Here is a 23,292-nt window from a genome sequence, read left to right as displayed (position 1 = left end):
AATACTAACACATAGCTAATTCATATAGCTAGATGCTGTTACATATTACTAATGCTTCAGACAGGAGATTGAGCCTTCCAATGTTAAGCCTAGATAGGAATAGACTGATACAGAATGAAAGCATAAAATTGCAACCTGTATTGTAGGAAATAAGAAAAATCTGTAATTTAATAAAGGGAATGGAAAATAAATCCGTTAAACATCCCAAAGGAAATGAGTTTTGTCCTGGAGTTTTGTTTCTGTTCAAGGCAGAATAAAAAAAAAATGGAGTGTGTGTGACAGTTGAGGAGATGGAGTGGAGAAGAGAGTATTTCCTTTAAGTTCATAGACTCACACTTTGCTCCAGTATACATCCTCCTCAGTGGCTGCCAATCACTTAGATGTCATATGTAAGTTATGCTTTTGATCAATAACCATTTTGCTTCCAGCTGGACTGACGAGTCAGCATCAGTGACAGATAAAGTAGAAACATGAGATTGGAAACAAAAACTGTGGCAGGGCCACTGTATCCTGAAACTACTAGAAAGCCAACAGGCAAATGTGGCCTGTGCTTAAGGAAATAGGAAACAAAAGATTTATTTTTCTTTTTACAGTTGACAAATGTAAGTATTGCTCGATGTTACACAGCAGGGCAGAACAGCCTGTACACTTGATCTCAGTATAACACTGAATATCCTCAGCGGGAAAGAGGAGAAAGAACAGTTCCTGTGGGCCCAGGCTTTTTGTAGAATAAAAGGACAGCATTTCACAGAAATAGATCCACAAAGAGAAAGTGGAAGACAAAGCAAAATCTCTCTGTGCAAGCCATGAGTCACAATAATCTTATAAACTAAAAAGAAGAAATTATCAGGCCTGAAAAGAAGAGGCATTGTCACACATCTTGGAAAGAGCAAGGGACATCACAGTATGGCAAAGAAGAAAAAAACCAAGACACTGAGCACAGCACTGAAACATAGTCTGTAATGTCAGGGAGTGGGTAATGCTAATGCCAGTCTGCAGTAGCAAGTAGCATGGTTTCACTGCTAGAAAAGTTGCCAGAGATACAATAGGAAGATGAGAGTCAGACACTAAAACCTAGGTGAAGTGCTCTTGAGAGCAGACAGAATTCTCCTACTTTTACTTTCATGCACAGTGGGCCTGCAGTTAATAAGCCATAAGAAAGCAAAATTAGAAGAAGACTTCTGAATTCAGGGATAAAAACTAAATTAATGAGCCCTCTGAAAGTAGGATATGGCCCAATAAAGTGCACAGTTAGTGGCCAAGCCTTTAAGGAAGGAACTTTCAGGAACCCAGCATAACCAGGCTCCGTGGCTCAAACCACAATCAAGTTTTCGGACGTATATTTGCATCTGAGGTGGAAGGTAGCAGACAACCCAGCAGACAAACCTGGCAGCTCCGTTCATAGTCCTGCGTAGGGCAGACTGCAAGGAATGAGTGCAGAGGGGGCTGATCCTGCTACCACAGAGCACTCTTACACTGTACACTCTTACACTCTCACAGAGCTTAAATATTCTTCTAAGTGAAGATCTTGCAACAACGTTAGCTAGCAAGAGTGTTGTTATCCTAAATAAAAAAATGTACTAGAATGGAAATACTCCCGAGACAAATTAGTAGATATATGGTCAAGCCCAACGATGAACGGCCAATTGAAGGCATGCACAGAAGCAGCACTAATTGTGGAAAAGGTGCTTTTGTGTAGTCTTCAACAACACATCTCTAGATCATACAACCTCTGAGATGAGGACTCTAATTTCAGGATGAACTGCAGTAGGAAACTGAAGTCAGTCTTAGCAAACGGACATCCTGTACTTCGAAAGTGGGGCGAAATACTCTGCCGCAAAACTTAAGTGATTTATAGCCAAATGGGAACTTGAGAGCAAGGCTCTTTCATCTGATCAGATAGAAAATAATAGAAAGTCAAAGAGATAATGGCAAAGAGACAAAAAGAGATCTGTATCGGGACATGATGGGCTGTCATAGTGTACCCTCAGCAATAGAAAACCTAACACAGAGCTTACTGGACTGTAGACAAGCTTCCCATGAGAAGTGTTTGCCGTGACCCATCAGTGAAAAGCAGGATGAGGCTAGTTGAGCAGGCAGTGTGTAGCACAAATGGGTCAGGAAGAAGAGCGCAGGGACAGATCGATGCTCAGGAGTCCCCATCGCAGGGAGAGCAGCTGGTGGGACAAAAACTGGTGGGTTGGAGAGGAACTGTCATATTGGCATGGCCAGAAATTCAGGAGAGTATCGCACATCGTGCAGTTCTCTTACTGACATGCCAACGATGACATAAAGGAGGAAAAACGTGAGGGGTAGGAGGAATAGGGTAGAAGGAGTTTTTAATTGGAGTAAAAGTAAATTATGTTGTAGTTACTTTAGAGTGGCACTTTCAGACTGTGATCAAGTGGGTTTTTTTGTTGTTGTTGTTGTTTTTTTGGTGTAATTTCAGATCTGTTTTTTTATGTGCTTTTGTAAATAATGATTCCCGTTATATTAGTCATGTTTTAATATATTTTTCAAATTCATAGACTGACATGTTGTGTCCTTTATAAAGCAATCTGTCATGTACTACAACTCATCTGTCAAACTGCAGGTTGACATTGTATTTAATGAGGTACTATTTTAAAAGTATATGTGACCAAATGTAAACTCCTTCTGAAGAGACTACAGAGTAAAAAGTACCTTGAGAGATAACACATTTTTACACATGAGTCTTCTCGTATGCGAAGTGTTCTTCCTCAAATTACCTTAACATAGCCATGGTCTACTAATTCTACTGGTCTGTGTTCTCAAAGCATAGTGTAAAAAAAACTGCTACAGGGACAGCTCTTCAACTTTTCATCATATAACTGATAGCACTAAAACAAAATCTCAAATGATCATTTATTCAGTCCTCAGAAATGTTGCCCATCAGAAGCAAGGTGCATTTGAAATAAAATTTTGGAGATAGGCAGGAATCAGAGAACCCTAACAATGCTAAAAACAAGTAACTCTTTCTACTTTCTTCTTAATGTAGTTCCTCTTTTCTGATGTTACTTGTATGACTTGTATTACTTGTATGATTTCCCTTTTCGAAATCCCCCTTTTTCATAGACTACCTGTAAAGTTTTGCGGTAACACCTTTTAACATACGCATTCAGGATTTGTTGTAAATTATTTGTTTGTGTATATTATTTGTTGATATGTGAGAACTCTTTAGAGTGTTTGTCATATATTTACCAAAGGTTTACCACAGTTAAAAAATAGATTAATTTAGCATCTGAAATTTCCACATAAATTAGTTTTGCATACTAAACAAACATTTTTTCTGACATGAAATTTTTATTAGGCAATTGAACTCTTAGTATTATTTTTACAAGGATTTATAAGGATGCCTCTATTTTTAGATTACTATAAAAATACATAAATTCTAATAAATTTGGATTTTTTATGGAATTTATTTTTAAAGAATTTCATTTATTTTATTCATAAATTATGTTTAATCTTAAAAACACAAAAATATAACTATTAGAATGTAGCAATATCAAATTTGTTTTGGGGCCTACTGAAAGGAAGATATGATATGCTACTAAAATAAAGCATTCTGATTCAATTTGGTTTCAGAATTTCTGTTCCACAAGAAGTTTAACATCAATACTTTTATTTCAAATCTTTGTATGTTTCTTGCACATTATTTTCATGCTTAGAAGATTAATCTCAGAGGCTTTAGTAAGATACCAACTTCTTTTTCTTTAAAAGAAAGAAATATTTCTCACTATTTTAATTGTTCATTCATTATGCTGCTATATACTATAAATAGAAGAACTGGTTTGAAACTCAGAAATGCAGGAGTCTTGTAACCTCGGAATAGGCATCATGCAGAAAGAATTTGTGATTTAAGAACTTTAATGAATCATCCCCTTAAAGCTCAAACTGGTTCTGTTTGAAGTTTAGACTGATAGGAGAAAAATTTTTCTTCTCCCTTTTATTCAGAAACTTTCAGTTGTTTCAGTAGTCTGGTTTTGGTGGAGATAAGAGAAGTTCCTTGAGGTATTTGTGGGCTGTAATGATATACAGGAAACTCAATGAAAAAGAAAAACACAGAGAGGTTTGTTTTACAGAGACAGCAGATTCAGATAAATATTTTATAAACATTCAGACTTTTAGTTTTCTGAGTTCTACAGTTTCTAGAGTTTCTTCTGCAGAAGAAACTTCTACAGTTTCTTCAACTTTCAGAAAGTGTCTGATTTCATCTCATATTCACAGGATTTTGAAGTTAAAATGTGACTGATTGAAAAGAAATCTACATGAAGCCTAGGAAAATCCTGATGCTGGAAGTAGGTGGCTGTAGGGCCCCACTGGTGCAATGTTGATAGGATAATCTGTTGTTCAGGGGGTGCTGTTAAACTGTATTTATAAATACCTTCTGCAGCAAAACAACCTTGTGGCTATTCATTTTTACTGATCTTGAATATAAATCTTTCTTCTGCTATGGTTGTGCCAGTTAAACCTGAAGACATGCTCTTCTTTACATGCTTTTACTTACCTAAGTAAGCCCATTCTTTGAAATATCCTGAGATGCATTTCATATTCGGGTAGGTTCCAGAGAGCTCACAGGCACAGCAGATGCGTCTGAGGAGCACAAAAGGGATCACAGGGACCGTTGTTTGTGCCCTGTTTTACTCTTAGATCAGTGCAACTGCGAGCCCACATCGTCTTCTTGCCAGCCATTCCTATATTCCAGACGTGTGAGCCAATGGAAAAGACCTTGCATTCTGGGGGTAGGATGTGATTGCTTCCAAAGTTTTGCTTTAAATACAGAAATTCAAAGCACCTAGGGTTTGTGACAGCTGAATAGTGATAAATAGTATGAAACGCAATTTTATCTGACACGGAAGACTTTGGTATTTCTTAAGGATCTCAAAGTGTTTTAACATTTATAACACATTTTGTGGTAGGTTTCTTTTTAAAGTACATGCCTGCTATTTACTTTTTATTGTTTTATTTTACATTTAATAAGGATTAAAGCAGCTAAATAATTATTTTAAAATGTGAAAACTTGGGCTTCTGAAGCTCCTGCTAGTATCTAAAATTGCAATCAGGTATCTGATTTTAAGCACTTTTGTTTGAAACATGGCAGGAGGTAATATTTTTCAGGATTTATGTTGCTCATTCTGCCGCCCTTTTCAGACCTGAGGGATACTGCCTTCATCTTTCTGTGAGAGGATGAGAGGGAGAAAGTAATTTGCTTCTTTCCTCTTGTTGCTGACAGAATACTTCTGCACATTAGTCTAAGCAATGGCTGCTCAAACTCAGCTAGGAAAATAAATTGTACATAATGTTTTGGGGGCACTTATGGACAGGCTATATCCAGAGCCTATCTTCTTTGTAGGGTATAGGTAATTGCCTAGTATAATAACTGAAATCTTGCTTATAGCTGAACTCCACTCACAGAAGTCTCTAGCATGGGTTCAGTGGTGCCCTCACGTTGGTTACATGCCCCGTCAAGAAGGTGGAGCTGAAGTTCAGGTGATGCTGATAGCTGAAATAATGTTGTGTGGAAACTGCAGCATAATTCATGCAGGCATCTTGCAAAACTCAATCTCTCTGCTCATGTACAGTTCAAGTATTTTTTGCCATATGGTCACTCTCAGTTAGACACCATAACTTAAGGATAATAACTAGATATTGTCATGGAGACAAGCTGTTAGTATTACATATTTGCTTGCTTCTCAAAGCTAAGAACTTTTTTTTTTTTTTTTTTTCACTTTGTTTCACTTCAGCAACAAAAATAAATCCTTGGTCTAATAAGGTACATCTTATCATCAAAATAAATAATGAATGTGACCTCCACCTCTGCAAAAACATAGTGAAGATTAGCACTGTATTATTTATTGGAGGGTCCTGAAGCTGGGTTACTCATGGCTTGTTTTCCTCACTGTAGACCTGAAGTGGCTGTTCCTCCTTGTTTTGATATCCAAATAGGTCACATTTATTAATCACAACGATAATAATAATAATAAAAAGTCAGTGAAGCCATGCTCTCTGTGTGAGAGATAGTACATTAGAATGGCACTGGCAAATTTACAGTACCAAATATATATGGCAGAATGTATATAGCAAATAATTTTTGCTTCCTTGTTAAACCTGACATTTCCAAGGCTTGCCTATTTCTTCCTTCAGCAAAGTGGTTTTATTAATGCTTTCAGGTTTAACCTGAACATTGTAAAGTCACATTTAAATGTTGTTCAGCTGTTCTTTTTGCTTCACAGAAACTGGCTTATATTTTTACATGCCTTCAAGTGGAATAAATGGGACTTCTATTATAAAATCTAATGTCAGATTGACTGCATCTAGAAAATAATGATTTTTAAAGGTCGTATAAAATAGGCCACTCTCAGCTCTTTTTAATTTTTTTTTCCAGATATGCTTGATTAAAACTACTTTGTTTTGTGTATTAAATCACCGAGTTTTTTCCTCCAGGGTCAGCTAAAGTAAATGCAGATCCTTACATTTTTCATCAACTTAACATCATAACTACAGCTAGATTAAATAGTGCTATATACCTTTCCCCACTTCTGAATTATCGACTATGAATTATTTATAATAAAATTAACCATATACATCATGAGTCAGTAGAGTGTGAAAGTATAACCTTGTAGGCATAGCCAGGCATTTCAATCAATAGACACTTACATGTACTTTTGCAGATATCCTTTCAGGATAGAGTGTAATAATTCACAATTCCCAAAGAAATTTGCTTTAGCAGAAATTAGGTCATACCTATAGTGTCCCAAATGATATTTATAGAAATGTCTTCTAAAATCTAAATCTTCTAAAATCTAATATTCTAATCTTCTAGAATGTAGAATATGAAATGGCTAAACAGAGTCATGCATGTCTTTCATTGATTAGGCAGGCTGAGAAAAGATAATCGAAAAAGAGGCTTTGAGTCCTCCTCCACCTTTTGTATTTCTTATTTCTTGAGGCCACCATCATCTTAGCTGTGAAAATTTAGCTTAGGTAGGAAAATTTGGATCCTACAATTTATAAACCCTGTCTAGCTGGTGCAATAAGGGATAACCCCAGCAATTTTAAACTGACACAGAAAATTATGCAAAAATGCATTGTATTTTTATTAATTACTGCTGATTTTTTGCCTAGAATCTACCCTGAAATTCTGTTGCTTTACTTCATACTACTTTCAGTATGATCTCAATAACTGTGGTACAAACACAGCTATTTCTGTCTGTCCACTGTGGGTATTTAGTATTTCAGGCTCCCTATAGCTTCCTTTAGTTTGGGTGCCATTTCATATTTCCTGAGGCATGATGCAAATCATAAGTTGGGGATTAAGCCTGAGCTAGCCTGATGATTCTGAGCATCCCCACTACCTCTTAGAGGTTGCCAAGAAGAGGTATCTGAGTAAAGTATGAGATTTTCTTTTATTTTCTTTCTTGAAGAATTTAAATCATTTAAAAATCAAGGATTAATTAAAAATCAAACTTAACTAAAAAATTACAAATGAACAAATATTAAATCTAAATATCAGAAGGCAAAAGAGGCAACCTAGTGTATTTCATGACAGCAGTTCAACAGATTTTGTGTTCATTTTAGTTAAACTATATATGCACTATTAATTTACTATGACAGCCCTCAAGTGTTATTAAGCAAGTGGGCTGGCAAGACTGGAATAGTTTTTCTGTCTCAGGCTGTAATAGTAGAACCAGTTTAGAGTTTACACTGCAATATAAATGTGAGGAAGGAATAGTCTGCTTCCTGCTTCACATAGAGGAGTAAAAAGTGTCATTAATAAAATGTGAGCAAAAATTCTGACTTCTGAGCAATTTCTTCCTTTCTCTGAGCAATATCTTGCCAAAATATTATCAGAGGCATTGTAAGGTTTTTAAGCCCATATTTAACATTTCCAAGGTATTGGGAAAGAGTATAAAAATAAGAGTGGAAGACATTATGTGACTTTTCAGAAGTAAATTCATAAATCAGAATTTATTATTAAACAATATTCTGAAGTGTATGGAAACCATAAATGGGAACATTATTCTAATGAAGAAAAAACAAACACATGATACAAATGAAAACTATCAAGTCTAGCTGACATGAAATTGAGTAATAAATAAAATGAAGAAAATAAATAAAATGAAGAAATGGCTATTAAATATTTTCTGTTATTTGAAATAATAATGTGGAAAGAGTTAATTCTCAAGGGAGCTTTATTTTTTTCTCAGCTGCAATGATATCATGTAACTCTAGTTGGATATCTTTGTGGATAAATTGAATATTTATGTATGGAGTAAGAAATCTAAATAAAATGGCCACAATTTCAAATCTGCCATATTATCTGCAACTTCTACTGACTTACGTAGAGTTTGTGGATGAGCATTTAATGAAACCCAGGCTATCTAAGTGTGTTCAGGCACCTGAGTAATGAGTTTAAGTAGTTAACTTTAAGCATATGCAACTGTTTGATTTTATTATTATTATTATTATTGTATTATCTTGCTAAGGTGCCTCTTCAAAGAGATTTGTCTTAAACATACAGGACACTAGCACTGTGGAATCAAGACATCTTATCAATTTGTGATCTGCTCAAATTTCTTCCTGACCTACTGGTTACCTACTAACAAGTCACTACTTGTTGAAATGAGTGGTATCAAGCTCTTGAATTTTGTTGCTCCAATTATCTAAAAAAACAATGTTTAACACAACTCCTGGGAGTTATTGTAAGGATTATTCCATTAATGTAGGCACTTTAATTTATAATTTCAAAATGAAAATGCTATAAAACATGACTTCTTCTCTCCCCCTTGTTTGAATGTTATCATAGACATTTCAGAAATGCAAAAACAAAATACTGGACATCAAAACCATATGACTTCTGTCTGTGGGAATGTTTGGGTGTTAGTTTTAAAAAACCTCTCTCCTTCCAAACCTAAAGATGTCAATACAATACTGTGAACAAATATTTCTATTATTTTGATTACAAATATTTTTGTTCACTTATAGTGTATGTTTTGGTTATTTAAATTTTTTTTAAATCAAGCACATATATCCATGGTAAGTTCCTTTTAGGAGAAAAAAAACACACATTTTTATTTACTGAAAAAATATTTGAATACGCAGAGCCGTTTAAAAAGATTTTTCTATATTTACTTAAGATTTGCCTTGTGAAGTAATTTTCTTTAATGCACATTTATCAGTTATTATAATAAAGTATACATATATTAGACTACACAAATGAAACATGAGGAATAAACCACTACAGTGAAAATTAGTGGGTGCTATTGCTGGAGTCCTGATATAATATTACCATGTTAAGAGGATAGATAATAACCTGGAATGTGTTTATGCATTTTTAATAATTCTTACTGATGAAAATATAGATGGTGCTCACTTGGAAGTAAAAAAAACACAATCATTCAGTCATACTAAGCCCAAAATCAACAGCAGACCTCTTTGATTCGGCGAGGTCCTTTAATCTAAGCACAGTGCTCCAGCTATTTGGTTGAATTTTAGTCTGTGTAATAGCTCTTCCTGTATACTAGATGTAATAGCTCATTTGGGATTGGGAAGCCTTCTTGACTCATCACACAGTTCCATAGGGTAGGCAGGATGTGACATATACTTAAGAGCAGGCTAGATCTCTGAAATGCTTAAATAAATACATTAGCAAATTAAACTTTCAACATTTTTTTCAGTGCATATTACCCAGTTAAATTGTATGGAGCTTTTAAGATTTGTTATAAAAATATGCCAGCATGGAAGGCTCTAGAAACATAGGAAATCCTATTTGAAAATAAGAGTTTTTCAATTCAAATCTTCTACTTAGTTTGAATCTATGCCACAAATGGGCTCCATTCCATCATTCCATCACAGAATAATCATTTTTGTGCAGCTGTGATCACAGTATACATGCACAATATAAACTTATATATAAATCAAACCTGTAGTTACAGAAACAGGATAGGGATTCAGGAATTCTATGTCTATGAACATGCTGTTTTGCAGACTTTGAGACGTTTCACAGAAACAGACTTTCACATGCTTAGCAAAGAAACACATACATGCTTATTTTCAGAAAAATTCTGTTTCTAAGCAGCTATTGGAATGAAGATGTTAGTGCTCAGCATTACTCTGATTGTCGTATTTGTTATCCATCAAAAAACTCCAAAACTCAAAACCTCAGTATCCAATTCAGTGAATTATTCTGGAAATCTAATCTCATACACTAAAGCCCAGTGTGAAGCTTGAGGAAGTATGAAACTGAAATGGATTTGATTTTTATCCATCTACCTTGTGTAAATGTAATAATTCGGTTTTCTGGAGCAACAGGAAATTCTTCCTGAAGTTGTGATCTCTGTTTAAAATATGTATAAATTCTGTCTAATCTTGACTTTTCAGGGAGATTCTGGTGGAAATCCTATTTTCACAGACAACATTCCCATTGTGTTCTATTGTCAGGACTGTGTCTGTACTTGTGGATGCGGCAAGTTGTGAAAGTTGCTTCCTTTGAAAGAAGTAGTAAACTCTAAGATTAAAGTACTTTTATTTGGTGTATTCTGATGCAAAACAAGCATTTTTCAGGCACCTCAAGTACGATGACTTGCATCAAATAGTCAGTTTTATCAAAGTGGCTCTGTGCACGACTTAGTGTGCCCAAATTTATGAACCTTACTGAGAGATCTGTGCTGTTTTAGAACTTCAGCACAGTACTTCTTTTTTTTTAACCTACCTGGATGAGAAGTAAATGGTTTGTGCTTCTGTTTTCTAAATGTTTCATCATGTAAATCATCTATCATTTTTGTCTACAGATATTCCACATGACATATGACCTGGCCAGTGCTGTAGTGAGAATCTTTAATCTCATTGGAATGATGTTGCTGCTTTGCCACTGGGATGGTTGTCTTCAGTTTTTAGTACCATTACTCCAGGATTTCCCACCAGATTGTTGGGTGTCCCTAAACGGTATGGTTGTAAGTATTGTTCATTTTTCATTGTGCTTTTTAAACATTATTTTTCTAAACAGTTAGCTTCAGACTTAAGTGTAACAATGCATATTTAGTAACACTATTCAATTTATTCAAGCTTGCTTTTTGTTTTTGTTAGTTGGCTTGCTAATAAGCTAAACCACCAATAGCATTATATTGAATCATTATTAGTAAATGTAATACTTTCAGTTTTCAGATCATTTTACTTTTTAAATTCTCATTCTCTCAAAAAAGCCACAAAAATATAACTTGGGATAAGTTGACTAGCACTTTCTGTTTTGGTTATTGTTTCATAATGCTCGGGAAATCATATTATTCTTATCTAGTTCACCTAATTTTGTCCTCTCTTTTGTCAAGTAAGTTCTGAGTCATCTCATGAAACCCTTTACCAAGTTTTTCTAAGTAAACTGTGGGAATTACAGTTTTACTTCTGTGATATTTTTGTCTATATGAACAGACAGTTCAAGAGCCGAATATTGCTGCCTTCTAGACATGCGTTATTCATACAGAAGGTTAACAGTATTGGGCTTGTTTAACATGTGCCTTTAGAGACCAATGACTGTCAAGAATTAGACTATGTACGAGCTAAAACATAGAACATTATAGTAGGAAGTATGCTGAGAATATTGCTGAAACATACCTATGCCAAAAAAAAATCTAAACAAACCATCAGCTGTCTATTATATTTCAGACACATTCACCAGAGGACCTTAGCTTCTTCCAAATCAAAATTCAAGAATGTTAGAGAAACTGATAAAAAAACCAAACATAGAAATGAGTCAAATAAAACACCTGAAAAAGTGTTTCCAGTTTTTACAATTTTAGAATGCATGAAATGGTAACTTTACTCCTGTCATAAGTAGATAGGCAGTTTGCTCAGTTCTGTGTATAGTTGTTGTAGAAACATATTTGTTCCTTTTGGAATCTGATACTGTGCATCACTGTGGGAGCTCGATGGCTAAGAATGTCAGTCATACAGACAAGTATTTGCAGTCGTCAAGCAACATATTTAATGATAAGCAGCATGTTTGCTGACACCTCGTTGTGCAGCTATCCCCCAAAATATAGTGACATATCTTCGAAAATGGAATTGCTATACAAAAGTAGGTCACCAGGATGCTGACTGGCACGTCTTTGCATTTTGGTGCATTCCGGATTCTGCTTTGTAATATTTTTCATTCACAGTTGGAAAGGGTACATTTTCTACCAGGCTGCCAAAGATTTGGATGACAGTCATGCTAAAGAGCGAGAGGAAATAGGCCTTGTATTACACTTAGTTGAAATATTTAACCTTTACAGAACATTTATCTATTAAATAGTCTCAGTTCAATGAAAAGAGTTACATTTAGTCTGAGAAGGCAGTGCACATTCACATGGAGACCCCTCTTTCTGCCTGCTTTTTTATGGAAACGATACTCTTTCCTGACTGGCCACATGCTGTTGAGTACACATTTTTTTCTGTGGCAGCTGAATGTGTTGCTAATAATAAATATTGCGAGGCCATCTGAAAATTAAGCAAGATTATTTTCACAGCGTATGCAGTCTTCTAGTCATATGGCAAGAGAAAGTGTTATAGCCTGACAGGCTGGAATCAGGAGTGTATCTAAGGCCACTGTCAGGGAAAACAACTGGACCTTTCTTTTGACCTCATTAAAACGTTAGGAGACATTTCCACTTTATTTTCCAGCCTCTGGAAGTGAAGTCCTCAGAACTGAATGCAGCCAAAGACTGCAAAGCCAATCACTGAATGGCAGTACTGTGAAAAGATAGAGGGAATAGAAGGAAATTATTATTATTATTGTTATTATATTGTTATTATTATTATGAAATTATCATTATTATTGTAAGCCTTGCTAGTGCATGCAGAGCCCTGCTAACTGCAGCCTTTGGAATTTGGAAAGGTATCACCTTCTGATTACAAGTACTTTAACAAATGGGATATACTCCCATGGTATGGGAGCCTATAACAATTTAATCTGGTCAGAATTTAAATACTTCTCTTACTAGAATGGGTTTTAAAATGGGCATTTAAAAATGGAGTTTGGACTGAAACGCTGTTGACACAGGAGTCAGATACTCATTATTTCTTCTGGTCCGAGGTCTTTACCTGTGAACTGGTGATGGTGCTCGCCAAAGGGACATCTTGTGTCAGAAAGAGATCTGTGTGCAACTCTAGCTAATGTACCTTTCTGTCAAGGTACATTACAAGGTACCCTTCTACTCATAAATTTTCCTCAGAGATTTTAGTAGATTACTAAATAAAGGTAATCCTTGCATCTAGGTACATTTGGAATTTGGTTCAACTGTCTGTTCCAGTAGTGATGTAGGATTACTCTGAGAAAGGTCAAAATGAACCCTCTTGGTGTTTTTTTTCTTTCTTAGAGTGATGGAGGTTTTGTTGGGACATTCCCAGGAATTCACAATGTGAGTCCAGTGTATGCTGCTCTGAAAAGTATCATTGCCACATCTGACCTCAGAAAAATACAGGAGCCTTGCTTAGAAATAAGATTTAATTGGTTGGTTAAAGTACTGGCTTAAAGTCTCTTTTTAAACCTGTATGAGCTCAGCCATAAAGTTATTATTTGATATGCAACAGGATGATGTTTGATTACAAGCGAGAGCTTTTGCAGATAACTTGATGGTAAAGGAAATAAGTATGTCATGAGGATGACATGCTGTCTCTTAAATGCACAAAGCACAATGTACACGTCCTGCCCTAGCTGCTTCCCATGCTCCTTGCACATTGGATGCTTTCAGCCTGCACGGTGCAAGAACTTCTCCTAAAAGGTTCAGTCGAAAAGCTATTTCTTCTGTAGGAGCTTTATATTCCACAGATATACTCAGATTTTACATTTGGAAGCACTGTTAAGAAAAATAACATAGGTTAAATGGAGGAAAGCCTAAGAAATTTAACTTCAGCAAGCATTAGGGTAATGAAATCAAGTTGTGTTTTGCTTGCTGCATTTCTGAGCAAGGAGACTGAATGTGATTAAAGAAAAACAAATAGGTTGGAGTTCTTTGAAAGCGTGATAAAAATGGATAAAAGTGGACTTAGAAATAGACCATGAAATGAAATAGAAAGCCTCTTATGTGAAGGGAATATGACCACCATTGGCTAATACTGTACCAGTCTGCAGCTTAATTCATATCTGTCTTGCAGAAGTTAAAAAAAAAAAAAAGATGGTTTTCTCTGATCAGAATATTTTACAGTGTCTGGAGGATTTTGCTTAATTTCTCCTGGCTCTCCTGTTTAATGAAAAATTATAGTTCAGCCTCCTTATCTGGGACAATTTCTAAGCAAGAGTGATGAAAGATGTTTTTTGCCATAGATGCCATCTGGCTATTTAAGTATGACTGCCTGTAAGGGAGAAAGCATCCCTTGCATCAGATTAGCTTTTTCTTGTATTAGAAGTTTGCTCTTGCCTTTGAGACAAAGTCTCAAAGGTGTGTGCGATCTTGAAGCAACCATATTCAAAGACTCGTAACTTCTCCTTTCCTGTTTCTATTTGCCTGTGTGACTAGGAAAATAATTGTATGACTAGGAAAACATACAAACCTTTGTGTAGATATTTGCTTGAATTTTCCAATTTCCATTTTTTTTGTATATAATGTTCAGAGAAAAATCTATCATGAGAGTATAGAATTTAAGTTGAAGATAGAATTTTAAAAGCCAAAAGGGATTTGTGAAAAGGGTTTGCTTTGCTGGCATTTCTCATGGCAGTCTGCCGGTGTTTGCTCAGCAAGAACCCTTGAGGTATTCTGCTTTCTTCCTCACTGTCCTTGAGATCAGATTGCTTCAGCTCTTGTATTGGTTTTAGGTTTTGGATTTGCTGGAAGGAGGAGTTGCCTTATCTCAATTCCCTTGTGTGTGCACATTTGCTCAGGGGCAAGGGATGCCCAAAGTTAGACTTCATATCCTATCTCTGACAGTATTGCCAATAGGAAGGATTTGGGAACTTCTGCTGCCAAGTCTGAAAGCCTTTCCCTATTAAATGAAGACTGAGGACTTAATGGTGAAATCCATAAATGCTCTTTAGAGTGTGCTACGATTTAAGCTAACATAGGTATAGTATGCAACACAATAATAACCACACACATAATTCTAAACATTTCTTAAGAATTAAAAGAATTAAAGAAATATTTTGATAAGATTTCACTTGGAACACAAGGACAAGGAAACCATTTTCAATTATATGAGCCTGTACTCTATTTTCAGGAGGATCTCTGTTTTATTCAGTGAAGCTGAAGGAATAGGTTAGCCATTGATGAGTTATTCAATATTTGATTTTTTCCTTTTTGGTAATGTATTGTCGTAGTAGCTTCTTCATTATGGTTGGTCATTAAGACAATCAAGAAAACCCCATGAAAATGCCATCACTGCATGCTTCTTAAAGCATTACACATGTTTAAAAACATATGTTTAAACACATGTTTAAACAACACGTTTAAACATAGATTCACTCGGCTTTATTTGCCACATTGAACAATAAATTCTGGTGTAAATCAAATCCTATGATTTGAAACTGAGTGCTCAGAAAATATGAAGCATACAAGATGTCCGACCACTGCAGTCATTCAGAAGTTCTTGAGGTATGCTACTATTCTGAAGTATTTTCTACCAATTTGGAATATTTTTTTGTAACGTGTCTTTATAACAATTAGAATGTAATTGCCATTCTTAGGATTGAGATAATTGGTTTTGAGGTTTTACATTGAAAAATAATATTTCTACTGGTATGAGCAATTGTCTCAAGTTCAGTTGTTTGCTCTTCGTCACTCTCGCATACAACAGTGTTTTAACTTGTTTGATGATTGAAACACTTCTGCATCAAGATGATGAAGCAATGATACAGTCCATGGCATTTTTCAAAGGGTTAGGGACTAAGTGGTAGGCTTAAAGATATGTTAGCTCAGGAGAATATATTAGCTCATAGGAAATAACGCTAAAAGAAACTGCAGATGAACATTTTGAAGACAGAAAGTGCTAAACGACATGATATGCTTAATGTAGAATGAAGACAAGTGTTAACTGCAATCCCCAAGTTTTATGCCGAGCTAGCCAGTAGCAGAGAAATGGGGTAGCTGAGGACACTGTTGTTTTAACTCAATGTGTCATAATCAGTGAAGAGGAGAAAAAATTAAGTTCTCATTTTTACGACACTTGCTGAGGTTTTAGGAAGATCACAGGAGTCTTGGATTAAGCTTTTTTTCTGTTCTCTGGTAGGTCATCTTGTTTTGCAGACCTAGAACATCCATAAAAAAAAAAAAAAGAACTAGCAATAACTTTTTATTCGTACCTTTCTGCCTGAACTTTATATATTATTTTGCTGATGTCTCCTGTACTTTGCATTCTCTATTTTTGAGAGTAACTTTCTCATGCGCTTAGACCAGAGCACATGAATGTTCTCTGTGCCTCTTAATTATTAAAAACATTTCATTATTTGTATTTGGTGTATTAATCAGTGCCAACAGGAAATAGATCAGAAGTATTAAGGAAGTCCCTGTGACCAACCCAGAATCTTCACAATATGCATCTCCTTTAAAAGTTTTTTTTTTCCAGTCTGTTTTTCTTTTTTTTCCTAAAAATGATATTCATTTGTTCTGAGCTCTTTCTTAGTGTTTCTTTTATCTGTTCTGTTTAAGATACACTGCTAGAGGGCAAGAGTTTCTTTTTTTCTAATAATCTGAAATGCAGAATAAACATATTGGTTTTACTGTTATAGATTCTGTGAAAGTCAAGCCTCAGTGGTAATAATCTCAGAGGACAATGAATATATTCATCTTCATAGCTTACTCCCATTAATTCATTCCCATGTTATCATTTTGAGATAATTATGCTAGTAACATTAGCAAATTGAGTCACAGAAGTTTCAAAGGTGAAAAGCAAAGGTGCAAAATCATTTACAGGGAGATATAAAGCTTCATTTTTTTTTAACTTTAGTGAAAGTATTAACTTTATCCATGATCATTTGTATTACAAAGGAGTTAAAACTGAAAACAGTCCATCAAAGTAGGTGCTCACAGAGAACCATTTCAGCAACTTTGAAAATTGATTAACATTACAAGCTAAAGTACTGTCATAAGACTTGCTATTTTAACTCTTTCTGCTACCAAAATTTCTACCGAAATACTATATAAGTACAGCAATATATTATTGATGTAATTATGTAATACTGATGGTGATAGTTATGTGAGTAGGAATTGGTGCTCCATGCTACAGATTAAGGATCTAAATTAGGACTCACATGTTTAAAATGCTGATGATCACATTGTGTCGCTGTTGTGATAACAGGTGCTAAAGAGGATCGCTTTAGTTAATTAGTTATCTACTTTGAATGCCTTCATCCCTTTCAAATACAAATCTCGTCTTCCTTATATGGAAAAAGAATAATGACACAATTTGTTGGAGAATGTTTTCAAAAGCAAATGAATGTACCTAACAGATAGTAATTTATTTCCATACTTCTTTATTAACATAAGGGCTTGTGAGAAAATTTTCAAGACCAGAATTCAAGGAGGGATTTACCATCAAAATTAAATTTCCATATTTCCATGTTTCTCTCCCAAAGCAGCTCAATCTATAAATGTTTTTACTAAAGTACATTGTGACAGATTTTCTGATAAATTGCTAATTGCTAATTATTTTGTACAAGCCTCCTTCTAGATAGTCTTTGTAGTCTTTGTACAGGTATCTACATATTATCTGTATGAGCAAGCTGCAAACACTTTCTTGGAACAGTTTCCTGCAAACTTTAAACAGCTAATGCCTCTTTCAAATATGATTTGTTTTTTTGTGTTTTTTTTTTCCTACAAAGAGGATGTTTATGTTAATTTCATTTTTTTTGCATTGGCAATGCTGTTAAAACATAATGCAAAAAAAAAAAAGTACTGTGATGAACATAATCTCTGGTTCATATACCACATTTTGTAATTTGTAATGCTTTTTTCTCATGCAGGAGTATCAATTTTAGCATTAAAAGCTGCTATAAGAAGGTTACTAGTATATTTAAAGTAGCTGTAAAAAAAGAGAAAAAAAACCCAGCACAATAGTATTCCCTTGATTTTCCAGAAAACATGCCTGAAATTACTTTAGTACTTGCTTTCTCTTTGTTTTGCATGTCTGTAATGCATTACAAAAAATCATGATAATATCATGTGAGTAGGATTGGAGTGGACAGGGATGTATACTTTCAAGTCTAGTTGATTAACACAATTTTACCTAAATTATGCACTGCTACCGTTTATACAGTACTGTGAGAGAAATACTTTGAAACAATGTCTTTGATAATCACAAAGCTTAAATATTCCTTAGCATTTGAATGAATCAAGAAAATAGCTCACATATTCTGCACAGCTGACTCATGCAACTTTTCCAGTCCATCTCATGACTCACTTGAGTCCACCCAAGGTGCCTTCATCTCTAACAAAATATGAGAATATACATTTCCGTGTTGTGTTTCCATGAAATATTCTAATCCTTTTCAGGATTTTAATCCAAAAATGTATTTGTAGTCCCTGTATTTTGGTATTTTGTACTTTGGAGGGCAAGAAGTTAACTTGTGTTTGATGGTAGAAAAACAGAATTCAAAACAGAATTTTCTAGATTGGTAAGGGCATATGACATGGTATTATATGACATTTTTTCATAAAGAATCTACTCATGCTGCTAATTCAGGTTTAGGGATGGTAGTTGAGTATTGGTGAGGAATAAGGGCATAGCAGTAGCTGTTTGTTGTTCTATGCCATAATTCCTAATATTCCTATATAGTAAAATATCCTAATAGTAAAATATGTGAGGCTAGATTTAGTTCTAGAAATTTACTACAAATTCAACATCTTTCTATAAGCTCTCAGGACTGATACCATTCACCTAAGGCTGTCTGACCCACAGAACCTACCACAATACATTTAATTTCATGTTATTCTCTAAGATTGACTGTCATGATTTTACACTTGCAAAAGTACCTTCCTACTGCTATATATCCCTGTATTCCTAACTGAAGTAGTATGAAATTTATTCTAAAGGAAATTAGTTTATTTCTGAATTTCATAAATTTGCGTTGGTGAGAGACCCTTAGGCCTTTGCAGTAACTATCCTTACAAACCAGCTGCTTATGACCATACAAATTCTGACGGGATGTACATATTGCAAAATGTGACAGGTGCTCAGGAATAATAGTAAACTTCAGTGCTCTTAGCTGAATGTATCATGCAGATCAATAAAATATATTTACTCTAAACCAGCTTAGTTGAATTGTGAAGGCAAAATACACAAAAAAATAAAAAAGTGAGAATTTAGAGAAAGAAATGATGAGGCACTTTTGATAGAAATGTAACAGAAATCTCTTTTTTAATACTATAAGGCAATGTTCTCACACCCATCTCAGATGATCTGAGGAAATAAAAGGTTGGAGTGTGTTCAAATGCATAAAACCAAAGGAATTCTAGGATTTTTTCATGAACTTCTACTGTGAAATTTAGAAGGAGAAAATAGCCATATAAAGTGAAATTAGATTCCACTCAGCACCATTTTAAACCTGATTTCGATAAAATGAGAACATCGACACTAACTTTTGGTGGTATTATCTCATCTGATCTGTTCTGCTTGAAAGTCAGCTAAAAGTTGCCTGCGTTTATATGCTTACAGCATGCAAAAATGGTTATAATAAAAATAAGTGATTGCTGTTTATCACTATTCATACTTGGTGCCATGTGTAACGCTTTTCTTTTCCAGAGAGAGAACTGGCTAGCAAGATTTATTAATATAATCACACATTGACATTATGCTGGTATCAAGCCAAACTGAACTGAATTTCTCTGAAGCTAATGATTTGATTACATTGTTTCAGTGGAATAACTAAAAGTAAAAAAGACTTCATTTGATTATAACTAAACATACAATAGGTACACAGCAAATTACCAGATTTTTCCAATCAATCTTGTCTTTTTCTAGGTGCCTAGTAAATAAAAGTTTTCCAGGTAAGAAAGGTTTCCAAGCAAGTTAGATAACACAATGTTATGGTAATTATACACTATTGTCATTAGGATCCAAACCCTTTAACATCCTTCTCAGCATTCTTTAGTCAATGACATGTCTTCAATATATGAATATTCAAATATGTGGCCTGAATCCAAGAGCTCATTCTCTCATTTTGTGCTTTATATAACTTTATGCATATAACTGAATCATTATAAAGTTCATATTCTGAGCATTCTTGTGTTCTCATTAGCTATCTGTCTGTGTCTTTCTAGCCCATTTACGAGGTTTATTAGACCACGGCATTTTACTCTGAGGTAAAGCCTCAGTGCTGGCGCTGAATTTGCATTCGTGGATCCCCAGCACCCCTTGTAGAGTCTGACCAACTTCTCTGAACCTTTACATTGGCCATCTCATATCCCAGTGCAAATGTCAAATTCAATTGCAAGAGCCACACCTAAGATTATAAGAAAAAAAACCATAGCTTCAGAAAAGAGACTGTCTTTAGGAATTTTACTTTTGGCATTAGGTATGTGCAGGGAAAAGAAAGGAAAATGTGTCTAGCCATGAACTCACCAGAATGCTCAGCAGGGAGCCTTAGGAAGCTAATGGAAGTGGCTTTAGCTGAACAGGATCTTGCAGCAGTTGATGGAGAGAAAAAATCTCTGCAGGAGATGATAAAGAGCACCTGCATTAGGCTTTTATTCTGATTCTCCATCTGCAGGATTTTAATTTCTTTGCTGCCTGTGTTGGGAGCCCAGGGACACTAGCCAACTAACTTAGCTGTCCAATTTAAGTTCCTAAAGTCAAATAATGTGAAATTTTATTATGTCTTCCTCCGTGACTGCCTGTTCGTTCAAAGAGGACACAGGACAAGTTAGATCACTGGTTGTTGCAGATGTGTGTATGTAAATACGATCAGATGCAAGGCTCTTACAATAACCCTGCACAACTTCCACAGCTCATGGAGCACTATGTTAGTTCTTTCCTCTCACCTTCAAAAGTCAGTCACGTAGCTCCCTTCTCCCCTGGGCTTGTCCTGAAGGCCAGGTCATCTGCTTCCCTGTTTAAGATAGAGCACTTTCATATCCAGTATCTGGGCTTAGAAACCTGAATTCCTTTGAGCTACTCAGCAGGTGGAGGTTATAGTTGCTCTGCAGGACAGTTTTGTATATCTTCTTGTAATCAAAGGGGTGCAGTTTAATTTCTAAGTGTAGAGATACTTTCTTACTTTTTATGTTACAGCTGTGAAGGTATTCCATATGTTTTCAAAGCATTTCTCTGCAGTTAAATGGCATATTTCCATTGCCCTGTGAATGGAACAACTGTCACATAAATACTTACTATGTAGCTGTGAGAAGCCAAGCTGATTAAAAGAAAAAAAAAGATCTAAAAATCATCAGATCTTCAGGCTTTTATATGGAATGAGAGAGCCTGACTATCATGTCTGTAGACTATACAGTCTGCTCACTCTGTCGCTCTTAGGCACCCAGTGTAATGTGCATTGCCAAGGGCTCAAACTGGCTATTGGCTCTTCAAATGAGGCAGAGCGCAACTTTCATACCTTGAACAGAGGTAGAAGAAAAATTTGGACGCTGGAGAGGCAACACATCTTCTCCCAGAGGTAATTTAATTATCTATATAGTTTCAGGTATTCATACTCAAAAAGTTATAACACATTTTGCTTCTCACTGGTATTGTATTTGCTTTATTTTGAGAGTACCTTTTACAAAAAGACAGTAACTCAGTTTCAAATGTTTCATCACGAATTGGAGTGGATACCTACCCACAAACCCCCATGTCCCAGTGATATTCCCAGTGATAATTACCCAGTGATAATTACCCATCGATAGGCTCCATTATGATCACACTTGTATGTTGCTACCCACAGAAAAGAACTATTGTGGCAGGGAGAGTAAAGGACAATGAGCATCACATTTTGCCTGAAGATTAAGCTCCCATATAAGTCCCAGTGGATGGTCTTTCAGAGATTGGGTAACGTCCGAACTCTGGTTTAGAGCCCGAGCTGGACGCTTATGACTCCTAGTCTCTGTCCTGCAGTATCAGACAAGTGCTACAGGGTAATGCTCTGTCAGGTCTATCAAGGACAGCAGAAAAGTTTTAACAGAGAAAAGCAGTATGTTCCTCTACTTCTCACTCAGAATATGAGTAGTTGGTACCCTTAAAAATAGACCTTTCTTCTATGTTTCAGGTTAAAACATAAGAGCAGTTGAATTTTTAATAGTTCCCAATCTATTTTTTAAAAAACAATCCAACAAAAAACGGATAGCATCATCACCAATCATTTTGGGGTGGGGTTTTAGTCTCCTAAATCATTTTGTCTTTTTATTCCTTATTACCTTGAAAGTCTTCCAGACACTGGAAGCACCTGCAGTTTTAAGGCATGTGAGTATAAGAACAGCTCATAGTGAGACTCAGATGAGTTTGCAGTGAAAGAACAGCCTCTGACCCAGATCCAGCCCAGTTTGACACTAAAGTTTGTTCTTTTTGTAGAGCCAAAGTAGGATTTCAGATACAAAACTCCTTTATTTCATGCTGTCACTTCCTAATAAAATCATTCACAGCTTTATGTAGCATTTGATGAAGGACAGTGATCTACCAGAAGGCAGGCTGGTCTCTTGAGGGCTCAAGTATTTAGTAAGTTCATTTTCTAGAAGAACTATACCCTAACCAGGAGTAACCTAATGTCTCAAAGGCACCTGATTAGGAAGCAAATTGTAAAATGGATAGGAAAAGTGTTGCATTTAATACCAGCTTGCTGGAAAAGAACTATTACTATCTTAAAAGCAGTGCTGAATCTGTGGCTTAAAAACTACCCTACTTAAAGGGAAAACAGAATTTGATAAAAAATACTTCTTTAGATTGAAGAGAAAGCTACTTGAATTTGCCTATCGGATACAAAACCTCAGCTCATCTTGGAAAGATCTATTTTTTTAGCATATGTAGTAAATTAGAACTCCTCGAATCATAGTTGTAACTCTTATAGTATTCCCTGTGTGAAAGTAGAACTGATTCACCTTGATTCATTTTTAAACCGATTAAAGCATATTCAGACCCTGTGTAGACACATTTGGTTTTATGAGTAGATTATGTTAGTCCATTTTAATCTACTGTAATCTACAATTAAATATATATTTTTTTAATTTCTAAGGGTGTGTTCCTAAAAATACTTACAAAGAAAGATTATTTTGCTTGAATACATGTGTATATAGAACAAGGATGAAAGTACTACGAGGGAAATCAGATAGCAAACTTTGAATATTTTGAGATGTTCTCAATGAGACAGTGTTGTGATGCTATTATTTTGCA

At 35.3% G+C, this 23,292-nt stretch overlaps 1 protein-coding gene across 1 annotated transcript in view; it reads left to right on the top strand.

Annotated features, from left to right (window-relative positions):
- HCN1 (hyperpolarization activated cyclic nucleotide gated potassium channel 1) overlaps positions 1-23,292 on the top strand; it is a 189,339-nt gene that overhangs the window by 87,856 nt on the left and 78,191 nt on the right. Inside the window, exon 3 of the mRNA XM_088540319.1 lies at positions 10,809-10,970. Within this exon, the coding sequence (XP_088396445.1) occupies positions 10,809-10,970 (162 nt within the window). The remainder of the gene's footprint in view (positions 1-10,808; positions 10,971-23,292) is intronic.

Source organism: Tinamus guttatus, unplaced genomic scaffold (assembly GCF_059628265.1).
Source record: "Tinamus guttatus ecotype Peru unplaced genomic scaffold, ASM5962826v1 Tinamus_guttatus_pri_ptg000059l, whole genome shotgun sequence".
In the NCBI taxonomy this organism is placed as follows: Eukaryota; Metazoa; Chordata; class Aves; order Tinamiformes; family Tinamidae; genus Tinamus; species Tinamus guttatus.
Note: the sequence above shows the minus strand (reverse complement) of the source record. Positions and strands in the feature narration are given on the sequence as shown.